The sequence below is a fragment of the Canis lupus genome, chromosome 19 (genome assembly GCF_011100685.1).
Source record: "Canis lupus familiaris isolate Mischka breed German Shepherd chromosome 19, alternate assembly UU_Cfam_GSD_1.0, whole genome shotgun sequence".
Taxonomy (NCBI): Eukaryota; Metazoa; Chordata; class Mammalia; order Carnivora; family Canidae; genus Canis; species Canis lupus.
The window spans coordinates 39,743,564-39,764,490 of record NC_049240.1 but is presented as its reverse complement, the minus strand read 5'-3'; the positions used below and the strand labels follow the sequence as shown (position 1 = coordinate 39,764,490).

Here is a 20,927-nt window from a genome sequence, read left to right as displayed (position 1 = left end):
TGTTGTGTATCAAGAGAATTGCTTAGAAAATGAGTTCTGCTAGGTTTTGCTTTCACTAAATTTCCCTAGTCAGTGATTTTAATTTTGATAATTTTAATAACATGGTATTCAAAGGTAAATATTGTTGGTTCCATTTTAACAGCCCTCAATGTTACTAAAAAATACACTTGTATGTATACAATGAATAAAACCTTTTCCTTAAATTTCTAAACTAAATCCTCTATAGTTCTCATGATTTAATAGACATGCACATTTATTATTAGTATTAGTTTCTTGATAAGACAAATGAAGCCTGAGTCTTCTTTCATTAACACAGTGTTGTGTTACAACTGAACTTTTGCAGCAGATGAACCTATATGGCTGACCTAAATGAGGTATTGTTTTTATTATAACATTATAATTTTTAGATTTTCTGTAGTATAAGTGGGAAAAGGTATTTTAAAATTATTTTATTTTGAATATTAACTGAAATATCCATGTGTTATTAATTAGATCATACTACTATTTATTAAATTCTTTATGTATCCAAATACCTATTTGAATTGTCAGTGAAGCAGACATATGATTTTAGTTCGATTGGAAGTTTTCTAAGAATTTTAATATTATTGTAGACTTATTTTATCTTCATCTTTAGTTATCTTTTCTCTTTTTTGTGACTTAAAACGTGTTTTTAAGATGGCTTTAGTTTCATTGTTTATTTTTACAAATATAGTGCCTGATTCAATCTTATTAAAATAAATCAGATAAATTGCAATATGACCTCAATTTAGCAGATTTTTTTTTCTTGGTGTTCATTAAAATTTTTTACAATGTAAAAAAAGCAAAGATAATAGTAAAATGATTTTTGTATAGTTTTCTTAGCTTCTTGCCAGTGTTCCACCCTAAACTAATAGTATGAGGTAGTCCTTATCTCGTTGACTCTCAAAAGTGCTTCTGAAACCCTGTCACTTTTGGAAAGTGGACATGGCACTTTCTGCTGCTGCTACCCTTGCCAGAATCGGTTTCACTTATTACCTGCTTCTTTGAGTTTTGACTTTCTGGATTAAAGTATGGAATGGGGGTGCGGGGGGAACTGGGTAGCTTGGTCAGTTAGGCATCTGCCTTTGGCTCAGGTCATGATCCCAGGGTCCTGGAATTGAGCCCTCATGTCGGGGTGGGGGTACGGAGGGAGCCTGATGCTACCTCTGCCTCTGTTACTCCCCCTGCTTGTGCTTTCTCTCTCTCTCTCTCTCTCAAATAAATAAATAAATAAATAATAAAGTTTTTTTAAAAAGTCTAGAATGGGTCTATCTGATTAGTAAATTCAATTTCTGTAAGGCAGGCTGAGAAAGCAAGAATTTACTATTTCCAGTTTTTCTATTGAAAGGTGATATCTGACTCCTACTCAGATTTGTATTGCGAGGAAATTCCTAAACATAGTAGGGGTCCCAGATGTTGGGTGGCCTCAAAGAATGACGTAGATACACTAGCCTCTGTCAATTCCCAAATACATGTATCCAGCCTTGTTCTCTCCCTAGGGTTCCAGACTCTTGCATTTCCAAACATATTTGACATTTCCACTTCATAATTTACAACCATCTCAAAGCTTATCTATTTCTAAAAGATGTATTGATTTTTTCCTCCTCAATCCATTTCTTCCATAGTCTTAACTATTTCAATAATTTGCATCAATTCCATCATTCTAGATGTAAATCTTGATTTCACGTCGCTCATTTTCCACATATCATCCACTAGCAAGTTCTGTTTGCTTTACCACTGATTCATTTCCTAAATCTCTCCAGTTCTACTGCCAGAGATGATTCTTGCCTTGTCTGTTATAGCCTGGTAATAAGTTCCTTGGTTTAATGCCTTACCCTTTCTGAACCATTCTCTGTTATTTACTCAGTGTTTTGTTTTTGTTGTTGTTGAAAATCCACTAGGGTGCCCACTTACTGGTATTTATGAGGACTTTATCAGACAGATCTGAGTCTGTCATAAGTCATATTTAAATCTATAGCCTACGGAAGCAGTGGGGCCATTATGGACTGGCCGAGTCCTCTAGGGACATTTATCCCCTCTTTCTATTAATAGCTTTGGCCTCTCCTGGTGGTTTTAAAAATATGTCAGATTGTGTCACTCTCCTGCGTAAAACTCTCCACTAAGTGTTATCTAATACAGCTTTCAGTGAAGATGGGGATGGTTTCTATCTGCACAGTTCAACATGATAGTCACTAACCACATGTGGCCACTGAGCCCTTGAAATATAGCTCATACAACTAAAGAACTGAAGCTTTAATATTATTTATTTATTTTTATTTTTTTCCAAGCCAAATTATATCCAGCTTTATTAAAGATTACTTTTCATAAACAATCATGGTATTTCAGGTGGGACATGGGCAGATAGTCGTTAATAGTATTCTACAACTTTCAAACTCCCTTCTTCAATAGACTACCAAAACCAGAAAGCCACTATAAAACCCAGTGGAATCTTCATCTGATGTTCTGAACAGGGAAGGTTTAGAGTGAGGGCTGACAGTTCACGTTTAGTATATGTGTGTGTGTGTGTGTGTGTGTGTGTGTACATATATATACACACATATATTTTTAAAGATTTCATTTATCTTTTTTTTTTAAGATTTTTATTTATTTATTCTTGAGAGACACAGAGAGAGAGAGGCAGAGACACAGGCAGAGGGAGAAGCAGGCTCCATGCTGGAAGCCCAATGTGGGATTCGATCCTGGGACTCCGGGCTCACGCCCTGGGCCGAAGGCAGATGCTCAACCACTGAGCCACCCAGGCATCCCACATTTATATATTCTTGAGAGACACAGAGAGAGGCAGAGACATAGAGAGAGAATTAGGCACCCTGTGAGAAGCCTGATGCAGGACTCGATCCCAGGACCCCGGGATCACAACCTGAGCCAAAAGCTGATGCTCACCACTGAGCCACCCAGGCATCCCTTAGCATACTGTTCAACAGCTTTTAACAAGCAGACCTTGACTTCCAGGAAATGAAATGAAGATAGCTGAATTAGCAATCTGAAGGTCTACAAACTAAAAAAGAAGGTCTTTTGAGGGATGCCATCTCCATGGTGACACTGTAAAGTCCAGATTGCCTAACATGTACTGGGAACCATTTATTGGGGTCAGGTTGCAACAGGACTCTGGGTTTAAGGGAGTCAAGTCTATGTTGAAGGCAGAGAGGGAGAAGAAGACATAAAAAATGAATTTTAATTTTTCCACACCGCAAGGCATTTGTGCCAAAGTGGCTGATGTGTGTCAACATCAAGGAATCCCTCCTCCTGGGAACCAGAAGGAAGTTTCTCAAAACTAGAAGGGAACAGTATTTTTCCCCTTGTATCAGTCTAGCTTCAGAGATATTCTATTAGTGACCTCAGCCCTTCTCCCAAAACAACAATGGAATGTTCTGTGTGCTAACAACGTAGCTTTAAAAAAAAGTAAAACAAATTTGATAAAAAATAGCATTTCAGACTGTACAGTCACCAGAAGGACACAGTTATCAAAAATGCGCACGTTTCAGTTGGCATCTCCCCACCTTCAGTTTTCTGTGCCTGCTCTTTTTGGCGTCTCTGTTTTCTGCAGGGTCATTCCCAGTCCTTGCCAACATCAGTTTTCCCCCTTTTCCCTTTGGGTGCCTTCTCTCCCTTTTTTGCCAGGGTCTTTTTAGGCTTGGGCTCTGGCTTTGGAGGAGCAGGTTTAGCAGATAATTTTGCAGATCTTCTCTGTGGCTCATTCCTCACCTTGGCTTTATCTTCTTTAGCATCCACTTCAGCCTTTCTCTTGGGTGTAGTGGAGAAGGTGGCAGTACTGAGGCACTGGAGGGGAGGATGCAGCAATGCACAGATACAGTGGTATGGGCTTTGGCTACCTGGAGGTCATTCTCGCCTCTTCTTCACACCATGCCTGAAGTTTTCATTTTTAACTTAAATAGCTACTTCTGGCTAATAGTGTTTTGGATGGCAGAGCTGTATTGGTTTCCCTTCATTCTTTTTTTTTTTTTTTTAATTTTTTTAATTTATTTATGATAGGCACACAGTGAGAGAGAGAGAGAGAGAGGCAGAGACACAGGCAGAAGGAGAAGCAGGCTCCATGCACCGGGAGCCCGACGTGGGATTCGATCCCGGGTCTCCAGGATCGTGCCCTGGGCCAAAGGCAGGCGCCAAACCGCTGCGCCACCCAGGGATCCCGGTTTCCCTTCATTCTTAAAATAGAATATAAAGCTCTTATCTAGGCCTTCTATGATTTTACTCTTGCTTATCTCAGTAGCTGCATCTCATACTATTCTCTACTTTGGTTCAGCCACATTGGCCTCCTTTCTGTTTCTAAAAATCACTCAGCCCTTTCTCAACTTGGAGCCCTTCCCCTGATGCTATCTGCCTGGAATGCTCTTCTCTCAATTCTGAACTTGGCTCTCTTTCGCACCCTTCAGACTACGGACTAAGCATCACCTAGGGAAATCATTACCTGGTCAGCCTGCCTAAATTGGTCATTACTGTCTTAAGTTCCTTCATAATATTTGCACTATATTGTAAATAATCATCTTATTTAGTTTTAGTCTTCCTCTTCAATGTAAGCTCTGTGAGAGTGTGGTCCTTCCTTCTCTAGATCCTGACATGTAATATCTATTTGTTATTAACAAATACTTAACTGAATTCTTGAGATTCTTAGACATTGGTTACAGAGGTTGATTACTTTTTTGGCAGTGGGGGGTAAAATTTTGTAAGTCTGCGAGTAATTGGGGGAAAAAGTAGTTTTTTTTAAAAAAGATTTTATTTATTCATTCACGAGAGACAGAAACGGAGACATAGGCAAAGGAAGAAGCAGGTTCCCTGCAGGGAATCTGATGTGGGACTCTGTCCCAGGACCCCAGGATCATGACCTGAGCCAAAGGCAGATGCTCAACCACTGAGCCACGCAGGTGCCCCAAAAGCATATTTGTTTTAAAGATGAAATGAGATTATATATAAACAGATTAAAAGGTGCAATCTAAATGCAAAGTATTATTTATTATTTTTAAAGATTTTATTTTTGGGGATCCCTGGGTGCCTCAGCGGTTTAGTGCCTGCCTTTGGCCCAGGGCGTGATCCTGGAGTCCAGGGGATCGAGTCCTACATCGGGCTCCCTGCGTGGAGCCTGCTTCTCCCTCTGCCTGTGTCTCTGCTGCTCTTTCTCTCTGCGTCTCTCATGAATGAATAAAGTAAAATCTTTAAAAAAAAAATTAAAATGACATTTGAGGAAACCCTGTGGTGAGGAAGGTGCCAATCAGGGACGGTTTATACTGTGTATTCATTTGATTTAAAAAAATTATTTTAATATTTAAAAATGAGTCTCATTTAATATTGAGTTAATCCAATTATAAATTTGAGGTTAATATCTCTGTAATTTTTACAATATCTTTGTGATTTTTAAAATGCAATTTTACCTCATTCTTAGAAAATTTGGTGTGATATGAAAATGTATTATCTACAAAAGGATTAACTACAAAAGAATTCCTGTTATAGCAAATCATTCCTTATTTAAAAAATTATTTAGTTTTTAAAAACCTGGTTGATTTATAAATTTTCAGTAAAACATTTGTTACTTAAAACAGGGTTGTGGTTATGTTATGGTTCAATTTGAAATACAAATGAAATAAAGGATTCTCAGTTCCTACATTGTGCATTAAGCAATTGCTTTTGGACTCAGTGCTTTGAATATTCTTAATAGCTCATTTTGGATTGTGATTTAACCAATTTATATCTTTGTAGATAGTATATCAAGGCTACTGGTAAATACTTAAAATTATTTTTTATGTTTTATTCTCTAATACACTTAGTAATAACTTTTTCTACCACCCCTCCCTTTTTGTGATTTCTTTTTTAGGATCATGATGCCTAAAGCTCATAAGATAAAAAAGTCTCTTACACCTCAGATTTCTTGTTTGACAAATGAATCTTATAAACAGTTGGATTTTTTGCCTGACAAACTAAGAGCAAAGCTACTTCCTTTCCAGAAAGATGGCATTGCTTTTGCCCTCAGAAGAGATGGCAGGTAAAGTGCTTTTTTCAGGATATGCTAAAAATATTTAATTCTTGTGTGTGGTGTGTGTGTGTGTGTGTGTGTGTGTGTGTGTGTATGGAAGGTTGTATTCTATTGACTTACGTATTTCATAATTGTCATTGAAAAGTATGCTCTTGAGTCTCAAAAACTTACTTTATAGGTGATGTACTGATTACAAAAAGACAATGACCAAATGTTAATTTAGTATAGCCAATAGTGGAGAAGCTATAGGCATGATGTGCTGCATAGGAGTTATACAACATTCCTAAGTGATGTTCTTCCGGGAATCATCTTGTCCTAATGGTCATGGGGGAACAGTCAAACCAGTTCAGAATGTGGGCTATATTTCTAGGACAATTGACCTGAATTCTTTAAATGATACAGTGTCATGAAAAACCAAGGGAAGTGATGTGAATGTCCTAAATTGAGAGAGACCTGAAAGTTAGGGGATATATATATATATATATATACACACACACACACATATATATCATATATATCACTTTCAGATGTGAAAGTAATGCATAAATCTTGATTAGATCCTGAATAACTAAAAGAAAAGCTTTAGGGGACATATTAAGATAACTAGGAAAACATCATTTGCACTCTATTAAGAGAGTGATGTTATTGAATTAAAGTCAGTTATCATGGGTGACGTGATGTTGTAGTTGAATGTTCTTCTTCTTGGAAAATGCATGATAAAGAATTTAGGATGAAGAATCGTGATGGCAGCTTACTTTCTATATTTTCCCAAAAGGAAAGGACCTTTCTAAGTGTATAAAGGACCTGTATATGTTTAGAGAAACTTTGAATGAATCAGACATAATGTTAACACTGAATCTGGTGAGTGGTATAAGAGTGTTCACTGTAGTATTCTTTTTGGCTTTTCCGTCAGTTTGATAATTAAAAAAAAAAAGAAGAAAGGAATCAATCTTATTTTCATTCCTTTTTAGGTCATCTGGTTTTTCTAATTGTATCTGATCTTTTTCTGTAGATGGTTTTAAGGTTTCTTTTGGCCTTTGGAGTTCTGCAGTGTCACAGTAATTTATTCAATCTGGTTTTCCTTTTGTTTATTCTCCTTGAGATTATTGTACATTTTTAATCTGGGATTTGTGTCATGTTGATTCTGGAAAATTCTCAGCTATTATCTATTTTTAAAAATTCTTTTATTTTTAAAAATTTTATTTATTTGAGAGAGAGAGAGAGAGATAGCAGGGAGAGGGAGCATGAGCTGGGGTGGTGGGGAGTGAAGCAGAGAGGAAGAAGCAGGCTCCATGCTCAGCAAGGAGCCCAACGCAGGGCTCCACCCCAGGATCATGACCTGAGCAGAAGGCAGACATCATTCAACTGACTGAGCCACCCAGGCACTCTTATCTCTTTAAATGGTAATTCTCACTTATTCTGTTTATTTTCTTCTTCTGCAGTTGACACTGCAGGTAGACTTAAGTTTCACCTTCTCTATCCTATGCCCCCATTAATGCTCTTATATTTTCTGTGTTTATCTGTGCTCCATTATGGCTACTTTTAAAGATCTCTTTTTAAAAATAAGAGAACATAATTATTATGTTTAACTTACCTGTTAAATGTTTTAAGAATTTTTTGAAATGTATAAAGTACATGGAAAAAAGTATGAAGATTATAAGTATACAACTTGAAGAATTTTTACAGTATCACTAACACCAAGATTAAGAAATAGTACATTACCCACATCTTAGAAATGTTTCTCTTGCTCCTTCCCAATCACCACTGGCTCCTTCCTCTCCAAAGGTAACCACTTATCCTGACTTCTCAAACCACAGATTACTTTTATATATATTTGACTATATCATTGTAATCATCCATATACATATTCTTTTGTGTCTGACGTCTTTCACTCAACATCATTAGGATATTGTTCCTTATTGCATGTGGTTGTAGTTGGTTCATTCTCATATAAAATTCCACTGTATAAATATATAATAACTTTTTTTTTATTCACTCACTGTTGATGAGTATTTGAATTGTTACTAGTTTGGGGCTTTTACAATAATGATATCAGCCTTTTTATACAAATCTTTTGGTAAATCCATACATACACATATATTTCTGTCATGTGTATACCAAGAAGTAGAGTTGTTGAGTCATAAGAAATGTATATATTATAAGTAAATAACCTCCAATATTAATTTTCCAGGGCTGTCATAATGAAATTCCACAACTGGATGACTTAACAGAAATTTATTGTTTCACATTTCTTGAATCTAGAAGTCCAAAATCAAGGTGTTAAAAGAGTTGATTCCTTCTTAGGGTTGCAAAGGAAGGATCTGCTTGAGGATCTCTTTCCTTGGTTTGGAGAATGCTGTCTTCTTCCAATGTCTTTTCACATCATCATCTATTCATCTCCTTTCCCTTTCTTTAAGGACACCACCAGTCATGATGGATTAAGGCCCACACTAAATGTCATTTCCTCCCTCTGGCTATTTCTAAGATTTTCTCCTTGTTCAGTTATCCAAAAGTTTTGCTGTGTATGATGTACCTCGGTTTGCATTTAAAGTTTTTCATCTGTGGGTTGATGTCATTTATTAGTTCTAGGAAGATTCTCAGTCTCTTCAAATCTCTTCAGATATTATTTTTGATTATTTATTTTTTTCAAAGCCATTTGAGATTAGGTTGCATATGTCTTAATCCTTTCACCTATATTATTTAAGAATAGTTCATATTTTAAGAACAAAAATATTCTCTAACATAGCTATAGTATAGTCATCAAATTCATGAGATTTAGTCTTTAATCTCCATGTATGTTATTATTGTCAATCCTTTATAGTATGTTTTTCTTTTAGTACTAGATCCAGTGTAGGATCACTTACTGCATTTAGTGATACCTCTTTCTTTAATGTTAAATAGTTTCTCAGACTTACATGACACTGGCGTTTTTATTTTGTCTTTTTCTCTTTTTCTCTGTCTCTACCTATCCATCTATCCATCCATTCATCCATTCTCAGGATAAACTCATGGATTCCTTTTATATCCAGTGGGTTATAATCCCTTACTGTTTTGGAACTTGTTACAAATGGAATCATACAGGGTATGTGTCTGTGTCTGATTTCTTTTGTTCATCGTGTTTTTGAGATTCACATATGTTGTTTTGATCTCTGAATATAAGACAGTTATTTTGTTCATTCACTTGCTGGTGGACATTTGGGTTGATTCCAGTTTGGGAGTCTTATGAATAAAGATGGTATTAATGTTCACGGACAAGACCTCTTATGGACATGTTTTCTATTCTACTGGTTTGTTTTTTGTTTTTGTTTTAATATTTTACCTGTTTGTGAGAGAGAAAGAGAGAGCATGCGTGGGGGGTGGGGAGGGGCAGAGGGAGAGGGAGAAGCAGAGAAGCAGACTCCCTGCTGATAAAGGAGCCTAATGCTGGGCTGGATCCCAGGACCCTGAGATCATGACCTGAGCCAAAGGCAACACTTAAGCAACTGAGCCCCACAGACGTCCTTCTGTTGCTATTTTTTAGGGTAGATGTCTATTTTACTTTGTCAAAAAACTACTGAACCTTTTTTCATTTCATCAACAGGATGAGAATTCTAGATGGTGCACATCTTTGCATTTGTATTTTCAGCCTTTTTCATTTTAGCCATTCAAAATGAGTGGATCTTCAAGTGGTAGCTCACTGTTTCTTTGTGAGTTTTTTAGATTTATTTATTTTTAGACAGAGAGAGAGGGAGAGAGAGAGAGAGTGGGATGCAGAGGGAGAGGGAGAGAAACTCAAGGAGACTCCATGCTGAGGGCAGAGCCCAATGTGGGGTTTGATTTCATGACCCTGAGATAATGCGTGAGCTGGAATCAAGAATTGGAGGCTTAACTGACTAAGCCACTGAAGCGCCCTGGTAGCTCACTGTTTTTTAATTTGCATTTTTCATAAAGACTAATAATGTTGGCATCTTTCAATATATCTTAGTGTTTTACATATGTTTTAATTGTTGTCTCCTTATTACTGATTTGAAGTTCTTTTATTCTGCATAGAAGACCTTTGTCAGATTAAGTATTATAATAGTTTCTCCTAGTCTGTAGTTTGCCTTTTAATTCTTTTTATAGTATTCTTTGATGAACAGAAATTTTTAATACTCTGCTTTTTCTTCATATGGAATAAATTTTTGCCTTTTGATAAACAGAAATTTTTTTTTTTGATAAACAGAAATTTTTAATATTCATAAAATTAATTTATCAAGTTTTTATGTAGTTAATGCTTTTTATGTTGTCATGAAGAAGTCTTTTCCTACCCCAAGATCACAATGTCCCTGTGTTTTGTATTGGAAGCTTCCTAATTTTAGCTTTTATATTTTGATATATGATTCATCTCTAATTTTTATGTATGGGACAAGATAATAGTTCTAGATTTAGTTTTCTTTCATATTGATATCCAGTTATTCTGGCATCATTTCTAGAAGTCTCTTCTCTCCCAAAAATTACCTTGGCATCCTTTGGAAAAAGCACTTGGCCATATATATATATAAATCTATTTTTAGTCCCCCCCCCCCCCCCCGCCATGTTTGTCTTTTTTTTTTTTTTTCTTTTGTCACCCTGTTTCCATTTTTACTTAGGTTGTAGCTTTCTTAGGCTCAAGTTTCGTTAAGGGGTCTCATTTCCACTCTATGCTTTGTATAGATCTAAGACCCTATTACCATTGCTCTGCTTGGCTGTTAATAAGGTTCCCCATTGATGGTGTGTTTGCAGACACCTTCATTGTGGCCTGTAGATTTATCACTCAGGTTTTGATTTTCTCTTTTGTTTCTGGCCATTGTAAATGGTTTTACTTTTCATCAGGCCAGCTCTGCATTTTAAAAGATGGTATTTTATTTAAATTAGCATTTCTAGGTGTTTGCAGAGGAAAGGAACTGAGACTTTCTAAACCACCTTAACACGGGGAGCTGAAATCTTACTGTTAAGACTTTATTCATTAATGATTATAATTGCTATCATTGTAAAATATCCTTATTATAGAATTACTTAATTCTTTCCTAATATGTTCCAAATTTAATCTTGTTTAATTAATTTCCTGACAGTTTCTTTCTGACCAAATTTTCCTTGCGTGTCTTTAACCATCTTTCTATTGTCACCATTTTTGAGACACTTCTTTTAGATGGGTTTTAAATTTCAGAGTTGTATTTCACTTTGTGATTTAGTTTGTATTTTCTTTAAAGTAGTATTAAGCTCCCTTTGATTCATTGACATTAAAGCTATATTTGGTCTTAATTCTGCCAGCATAGCATTTGTTATGGTTTTTATTCCTAAAAATGTTACTATATAATCACTACATGATTCATTAAATACATTACTATAGTAGCATCAAAATTTTCTTCATTTTTAGTGTATACTTTCAGTAATTTGAAAGGTTTGGAACTTGAATCCATTGATAATCTTTTAACTATAGCTTTGCATAATATAGTTGATTATCTTTTATTAGGCAATGTCTTCTTATTGCCAGTCATGTACAGTGGCATTTGATGTATTACGTCTTCTTTCCTTTCTGTTCCTCTTTCTTAGCACATCATATTAATTGGTTAAATTATTTTTCTTGATATTTACCTATACAATTTGTTTGTATGAAATACTTATATATTTTTTGCCAACTTTAAATTATCTTTGCCTTGTTCTTCTCTTTGCCTCTTGTTAGGTATGTAATTTCTGTGTAGTCATTGTCTGTAACTGTTATATTCTTTTCTGTACCCAAATTATTTAAACAGCTAAATAGTTTCATTGCTTCCCTCTGGTCCATTTTGTGTTATAAAGGTGATTGCTCATTTAAGTTTATTTTATTTTTATTTTTATTTTTTTATTTTTTGTTTTTTATTTTTTAATTTTTTAATTTTTATTTTTTAATTTTTTAATTTTTTAAAATATTTTATTTATTTATTCATGATTGACAGAGAGGGAGGGAGGGAGAGAGAGAGAGAGAGAGAGGCAGAGACACAGGCAGAGGGAGAAGCAGGCTCCATGCACCGGAGCCCGACCTGGGATTCGATCCCGGGTCTCCAGGATCGTGTCCTGGGCCAAAGGCAGGCACTAAACCGCTGCGCCACCCAGGGATCCCTATTTTTATTTTTTTAGATTTATTTATTTGAGAGCACACAGTGGGGAGGGGCTGAGGGAGAGTCTTAAGGAGATTTGGTGCTGAGAGCAGAGCCAGACATGGGGCTCTATCCCAGGACCCTGAGGTCATACCAGAGTGAAATCAAGAGCTGGGTACTTAACCCACTGCACCACCCAGGCACCTCTGCTTCTTTAAGTCTTAATTTGTGGCAAACTGTTGGACTGTGATTTTCATTTGCTTCATAGGTACTTTTTTTTTCCTGTGTATTTTTCCATTTGATTGCCCCTTTTTTTTTATATTTGAGAATTGATTTTTTTTTTAGTTACTATTTATTCATTGAAGAACATTTTTTCCTGAGCCTGCTATTTGCAAAAGATCACCTGAAAGAGGGCCAGAATAATGTTCTAGACTAACATCTATTCTATGACATTATTTTTACATGTATTTATTTCTTTTCATTATATTTCCTGAGCCAAAAGAAATCAACATAGCTGAGTAGCTAATGGTGCAAATATGTCACTCCTGCCCTTATTCTGCGTCTCCCCATCGGAGATTTTTCATTGAAGGCCTTGCTTTCTCTACTTCTCCCTGTTGTAGCTAGGCTGGAGCTGGGGATATTCTGGCCACCAGTCTATTTATCCTCTTGTGGTGATGCAAAGAAAGGATTCTTGATTGCAATACAATTGTCCCCCTCACTTTGGAACTATGTCTTGCGGTTTTGTTTTGCTTCCCTGAGATTTGTAGCCAAGTATTCTCTCTAGATATACCACTTCAGTTGTTATTGTTATTGTTTTTCATATTTAATATTTTTGGTAGCCCATTCTCTTTTCTGTCTAGTTTTCAAAGATGATAAATAACCATGCATTAAATTTTTGAATTTGTACTCCATTAAGCTCCTATTGGATCCATTACTTAGTTTATTAAATGATAATTTATATATATGTATTTATGTCTCCATATATGTACCTGTGGTTTTACATGTTTAAAAATAATTGACAAACTTATTAATATATGAAATTTTCAGCATACAGTTGAACGAAGTTTGCTATATCTTGTTTGCTTATTCACATCTGATGAGATGTAAGAAGGCTGTTACTGAATGAATTATTAGGCTTATCCTTGTTACCTTTATCAATAGTTAATACTCTTTGTATAGGTGGTATTCTGAAATAAACTATTTCATTTCTTCTGAAGATTCTGGCAGAACAATTTGTTTTAATTGTCTGCGTAAAGGAAGAAAGGACTTTGTGGTATTTAAAGCTTTTGTAAAAAGTATCAGAGATGATTTTGTAGTAATTTGTATTCTTTAAAGGTATCACTTGATGACAGCCTAATTGCTTTCATTGTTTTCATTCCTAAAATGGAATAGTTTTCTGTTGTATTACCCATTAGATATGCTGCTTTTGTAGTATTACAGTCCTTACTTGTTTGTCTGAATATAGATAGAATTTTTGCATCAGTGAACAAATATATTGAAACACCTGGTGGTTTTGCTATGAGAAAATTCTTTGTCAAACTATTTTAATATTAGGATATAAGTCACCATGCTTACCATTTCACTTTAAGATAAGGATAATTAGGTGGAAGTATGGATGAACCTTGAAGTATGGGTACAAAAAAACTGGAAGAAATAAGTTACACCATTTTACTTATTAATTTTACACAGCCTAAGTAATTGATTTATGAAACAAAATCTTGCTATTCTAAATAATGTTAACTTGAGTTTTAGAATAACGTCCTTGTTTTGCCTCCTCCTCAGGTGGCGAGGGATCCTATAAGGGTGTCTAGAGAGAGACTTGGCTGTGTCAAAAGCCAATGTATATAGGTATACATTTTGCACAAGCTATAAAAAAAGCAAAATAAGTAAGTAGTACTATATCAAAATAAAAAGCTCCTGCACAGCAAAACATACAGTCAACAAAATGAAAAGACAGCCTATTGAATAGGAGAGAATATGTACAAACCATATATCCATTAAGGGTTTAATATCCAAAATATATGATAAACTTGTATAACTCAATAGCCAAAAAAACTTAAATAATCCAATTAAAAAATGAGCAAAGGACATGAATAGACATTTTTCCAAAGAAGACATATGAATAGCCAACACGTACATAAAAGGTGTTCAACATTACTAATATATCAGGGAATTGCAAATCAAAATCATAATGAGATACAAGCTCATACCTTTTACTAGAGAGACTATTATCAGGGGCAGCACCTGGTAGCTCGGTGATTGAGCATCTGCTTTTGGCTCAGGTCATGATTCCAGGATCCTGGGATCAAGTCCCGCATCAGGCTTCCCACAGGGAGTCTGCTTCTCCTCTGCCTATGTCTCTGCCTCTTTCTCTGTGTCTCTCATGAATAGATAAAAAAAAAAAAAAAAATTATTTTTTTTTATTTTTAAGAAAGGCTCTTACTAAAAAGATAAGAGATAACAAATTCTGGCAAGGCTGTGGAGAAATGGGAACCCTTGTGCACTGTTGGTGGGAATGTAAATTGGTAAAGCCATTATGGAAAACAGTATGGAGTTTCCTCAGCAAATGAAAAGTTGATGTACCTTGTGATCCAGCAGTCCCACTTCTGAGTTTATATCTATAGGAAATAATTATGCTGAGTGAAGTAAGTCAGTCGGAGAAGGACAAACATTATATGTTCTCATTCATTTGGGGAATATAAATAATAGTGAAAGGGAATATAAGGGAAGGGAGAAGAAATGTGTGGGAAATATCAGAAAGGGAGACAGAACGTAAAGACTGCTAACTCTGGGAAACGAACTAGGGGTGGTAGAAGGGGAGGAGGGCGGGGGGTGGGAGTGAATGGGTGACGGGCACTGGGGGTTATTCTGTATGTTGGTAAATTGAACACCAATAAAAAATAAATTAAAAAAAATTAAGGAAATAAAATCAGTATCTCGAAGAGATATCTGCAACCTCATGTTTATTTTAGTGTTAGTCACAGTAGTCAAGACATAGAAACCACCTAATTGTTCATTTATGGATAAATGAGTTAAAAAAAGTATGTGTATATATGTATGAATGTGTGTGTATATAAATATATATATTACAATGGAATATTATTCAGCCATGAAAAGAAGGAAATTCTATCATCATGTGACATCGTGGATGAACTTTGTCGATATTTTGCTAAATGATGTGTCAGAGAAAAACAAATGCTTTATGATCTCACTTACACATGGAATGGAGAAACACTGAAGTTATAGAAACAAAGAGCATATTAGTGGTTGCCAGGGGCTGGGGTGTGGGAAACTTTGGGACATGCTGGTTAAAGTGTACATGTTTTCAGTTGTAAGATTGAGTAAGTTATGGGACTCTAATGTATAGCATGAAGACTATAGTATATTTGATGTATACGTAATACTATATTTGACTGTGAAGTGTTTATTTGAATGTTACTAAGAGTAGATTTTAAATGTTCTCCCCACACAAAAATTGGTAACTATGGTGATGGATATGTTAATTAACCTTATTGTGGTAGTCATTTTAAAATATATACATACATCAAATCATCACATTGTGCACATTAAAATTACACAATGTTATAAGTTGATTATATCTCAATAAAGCTGGAAGTTATAGGTATGCATTTTAATAGATGAGCTTAACTGCTACTTTTGCTTTAGGCAAACTGACTTAAAATCAGACTTTTTTATTTGGAAGTATCCTGTGGATTTGAGCAATTAATTAGTACATATATTTGGCCAATATATGTACTAATTTCTGTTGGAGATGTGTATAAAACCAAATATCAATACCACTAGTCACTCATTCACCAGAATGGCATAAAAAAATTAGAGATGTGAAACATCTGTACTTGTCTTACACTACTATTAGAAAAGAATATTGACACGTATACTTTGGAAAACCATTTGGCAAAATCTACTATAGGTGAACGTAAGTATTCTGATACCTAGTAATCCTAACCCTAGGTATATAGGTACATATATATGTTTATTATAAGAATGCTCTTTTTAGCATTATCCATAATCGTTAAGACTCAATTGTCCATTAGCAGTAGAATGGGAAATAATTGTAATATATTCATACAATAGAAAACTTAAAACAATGAGAATGAATAAACTAATAGCTACTATTAACAGCAGGATGAATCTTACAGACATGGTGTTGAGTAGAAGAAGCCAGACATAAAAGAATACATACATTAACTGTATATATACATTTATATAAATATATGTAAGATACTAATTTATTTACAATCACTTATGTAAAATAAATATAACATACTAATTTATGTTTATTTATATTTATTTAGAACTCAGGAAATGGCCACCCTTAAGTAGGAGAGCATTGTGAAAGAAAGAGGGTCAGTCACAAGGGAGGCTTCTGGAGGTGTTGATAATATTCTGTTCCTTGATCTTGGTGTTGTTACATGGGTATGTTCATTCTATGAAAATTTGTCAAGTTGTAATCAAAAGATTTGTGTCATTTTTTGTATTTTTTATACCTCAATTTCAAATTTTCCCAAAATATTAAATGTAAGGGCACCTGGGTGGCTCAATCTGTTGGATATTGGATTCTTGAATTCAACTCAGATCAGGATCTCAGGGCCATGGGACTGAGCCTCCTATCAGGCTTTGTGCTCAGCAGGGAGTCTTTTGAGATTCTCTTTCTCTGTCTCTCTCTCACTTGCTCTCTCTTTCTCTAAAGTGAATAAATAAATCTTTAAAAACAATTAAGTGGGATGCCTTGGTGTTCAGCTTAAACCAGCTGAACCAGCTTCTGCCTTCGGCTCAAGTCCTGGGATTGAGCCCCATTTCAGGCTCTACACTCAGCAAGAGAGTCTCTTTCTCTGTCTCCCTCTGCTCCTTTCCCTGCTCATGCTGTCTCTCAGATAAATAAGTAAAATCTTTAAAAAAATACATTAAATGTGCATTGCTTTCAAATACATACATATGTACACATATGTACACATATGTGTGTGTACGTATGTGTGCACATAAATTTTTTAAGCATTGACCACTATTGAAATATTTGTGTTTCACTACTTTAACAAAAAGACTTGACTTTTTGGCTTAGTTGGTTAAGCATCTGCATTTGGCTCAGGTCATGATCCTAGGGTCTTGGAATCCCCCATGTTGGGCTCCTTATTTAGTAGTAAGTTTGCTTTTCCCTATCACTCTCCCTCTGCCCCTCCCCACCATTTGTGCTCTCTCTCTCTCAAATAAATATATAAATAATATTTTTAAAAAATGCACTTTCTTTTTTTGGACTTAAATGTTCATAGTAGCTTGATTAATAATAGGCAAAAACTGGAAGAATTCAATGTCCATTAACTGTTGAATGGATAAACAAATTACAACACACTACGTTCAATAAAAGACAGTGAACTATTGATACATGTATCAACATGGATAAATTTAAAAATAATTATACTGAGTGAGTGAAGTCAGTTTCCCCCTCCCAAAAAGAGTATGTACTGTATGATTCTATTTGTATAAAACTCTGGGAAATACAAATAAATCTTTAGACACAATCAGATAAGTTATTGATTGTAGTTTCATTCATTTTTGTAAGTGCTCTGTGAGTGCTATAAGAGAATATGTATCCTTGTTCAATATATATATTTTTTGTCTTATATTAAATTTGTTAATTTTGTTGTTTTCTACCCTTTTGAATTTTATGCTCTCATAATCCACCAGTTCCAGAGAGATTTGTTAAAATGCCCTTCTTTGTTTATCAGTTTAACTCTTTCTTGTAATTCTGATTTTTGCTTTACATATTTTGAGGTTATGTTATTAATTGCAAACAAGTTTATAATTGCTTCATCTTCCTTTTTTTTTTTTTTTTAAAGATTTTATTTATTCATTCATGAGAGACACTGAGAGAGGCAGAGACACAGGCAGAGACACAGGCATCATACAGAGAGCCTGACGTGGGACTCGATCCAGGGTCCCCAGGATCACGCCCTGGGCTGCAGGCGGCGCCAAACCGCTATGCCACCGGGGCTGCCCTGCTTCATCTTCCTAGAGAATTTTTCCATGTTCCTTTTTATGATTCTTAGTAATGTTTTCTGACCTGAAGTCTAATTTGCTTAATATTAATATAGTAACACCAGCTTTATTTCTGTTAGTATTTTCCAGCTATTCCTTTTCTTATTCTTTTACCTTCAACTTCTTTATATTTTTATGTCGATGCTTAATAATATTTGTTAATAATTCTTAACAAATTTTTTTAATAACACAGGCATATGGTTTCTTTATATGTAACCTGACCTTATTAATACTGTTTTCTTATACTATTTATTAGTCAATTATGACATGGAATAGAATTGTACTCAGATGGCACAATTTAAGAGATTTCCACGAGGTATGAGAAGTTATGAGAGCCAAAACTTAGTTTGAACACCAAGAAACCAGCAATAAATAGTATTAGCCAGTCATGACTGTTTCTGGCTCTGAAAGGACAAGGAAGGCACTTAGTGTTATGAGAGCCCAGTGAGTACTGGATGGAGCTCAGGAGGAGGGACCACAAGCAGCACCTGTGGTTCTTGGGGGACTCAGGGACTCCCAGACCTCCTTCTTCCCATTCCATAATCACTTCCCACTACCTGATCTCCAGGTGGTACATTCATTGATCAAACTGTTTGAAGCCACTTGACAAGGGAGTAATCTATAGGAAGAAGCAAATGGAAAATAATCAGTGAAATTACTTGGACTTTGGAAAACTTCCAGAGAATTCATGTAGAATATGACGTTTTGCCCTCTAATCACCTTTTGCCTTTGAAGTTCCATCTTGGGTGATTATCATATTGCATGTACCTATCCATCCACCCATTTCTCTCTTCTCTCTCTCTTGTTTTTGTGGAAGCATAGTTGACCCTTGTTACATTAGTTTCAGGGGTACAGCATTGTGATTTGACAACTCTATATGTCATGCTATTCTTTCCACAAGTGTAGCTATCATCTGTCACCATATAACACCATTAAAATACTATTGATTAAATTCCCTGTGCTGTACCTTCCATTGCCATGAGTTATTCAGTCTATTACTGGCAGCCTTTATCTCCCATTCCCCTTCACCCATTTTACCCATTTCCCACTCTCTTCCCCTCTGGCAACTATTGGTTTGTTCTCTGTATTTATGGGCTTATTTCTTCTTATTTGTTAGTTTGTTCTTTTGTCTTTTAGATACCACATACAAATGGATTCATATGGTATTTATCTTTTTCTGACTTTATTTAGCTTAATATTCTCTAAGAGGTCCGTCCATCCATGTTGTCACCAGTGGCAAGGTTTCATTCTCTTTTTTTTTTATTTTTTATTTTATTTTATTTTATGATAGAGAGAGAGAGAGAGAGAGAGAGAGAGAGAGGCAGAGGGAGAAGCAGGCTCCATGCCAGGAGCCCAACGCGGCATTCGATCCCGGGATTCCAGGATTGCACCCTGGGCCAAAGGCAGGCGCGAAACCGCTGAGCCACCCAGGAATTCCCCGGTCTCATTCTCTTTTATTGCTAATATTCCATTGTGTATATATGCTCCATCTTTATCCATTCATCTTTCAAAGGGCACTTAGATTGCTTCTGTTTCTTGGTTATTATAAATAATACTGTAGTAAACATAGGGGCTCTCTTTATCTATAGACACGTGTGTGTGTATTTATATATACTCAAACTAAATGAGTAAAATTAAAATTAACACTAAGCTTGGGCAGCCCCGATGGCTCAGCAGTTTAGCGCCACCTTCAGTCCATGGCGTGATCCTGGAGACCTGGGATCAAGTTCCACATCAGGGTCCCTGAATGGGGCCTGCTTCTCCCTCTGCCTGTGTCTCTGCCTCTCTTTCTCTCTGTCTCTCATGAATAAATGAAAATAAAATCTTAAAAAAAAATTAACACTAAGCTTAAAATCACTAAGTAAAACCAGTGATGATAGTTTTTCTAGTTTTATACTAGAAAAAATTTTTACAAAGTATAATACTGCCATTTTTTTTATCCAAGCATTTTTATTATGGAAATTTTCAAGTGTATTTGAAAAGAGAATAGTATACGGAAACTTCATTTGTTTAATAATTATGAACATTACAAGTTACCTGTTGTTCTATATTTCCTCCTTACAAGCATAGTTTTCTTTAGTTGGTGTATTTTATTTTATTTTATTTTTTAAGATTTTATTTATTTATGACACAGAGAGAGAGAGAGAGAGAGGCAGAGACACAGGCAGAGGGAGAAGCAGGCTCCATGCAGGGAGCCCGACGTGGGACTTGATCCTGGGTCCCCAGGATCAGGCCCTGGGCTGAGCCACCCGGGCTGCCCTACCTGGTGTATTTTAAAGTAAGTTCAAGAAATTATATTATACCCATAAACACTTCACTTCAGTTTTAATTTCTAAAAATAGGGACCTAAAAAATAATTACAATGTAATTACCACAGCTAATAAATTCAAGGTAATTATTTCTTCATTATATCTATTATTTATCCCATATTAAAAATCTCTTCACTTATTACAAAGTTTCTTTTGTACTATTGATTTTTTCATTATCAAATTGAAACTAGGTGCACACATTGCATTTTGGTGGGCTCTAACTTATAAATCAGCAGATTTATGGGATTATTGTATTTTTATCTATAAATTTGCCTTATTAACTTTTTACATTTTTCCTTGGTTGAGCTGCATTATTTTTAATGTAAAGGAACTTTCTGTAATGAATTAGAATACACTAGCACTTTGCATTTTTCATGAATCCTCAAAGTTATCTAATAGAATAAAGAAATACTTTAATGACTGACCTTTCCAGAAAGTATCTACATAATGCCTACTATGGTGCCCTGC

General features: G+C 35.3%; 1 protein-coding gene across 4 annotated transcripts in view; it reads left to right on the top strand.

Annotated features, from left to right (window-relative positions):
- ZRANB3 (zinc finger RANBP2-type containing 3) overlaps positions 1-20,927 on the top strand; it is a 299,116-nt gene that overhangs the window by 21,782 nt on the left and 256,407 nt on the right. For all 4 annotated transcript variants that reach the window (XM_038565063.1, XM_038565064.1, XM_038565062.1 and 1 more), the window contains exon 2: positions 5,864-6,031. In XM_038565063.1, coding sequence (XP_038420991.1) covers positions 5,868-6,031 — 164 coding nt within the window. In that variant the 5' untranslated portion in view covers positions 5,864-5,867. The remainder of the gene's footprint in view (positions 1-5,863; positions 6,032-20,927) is intronic.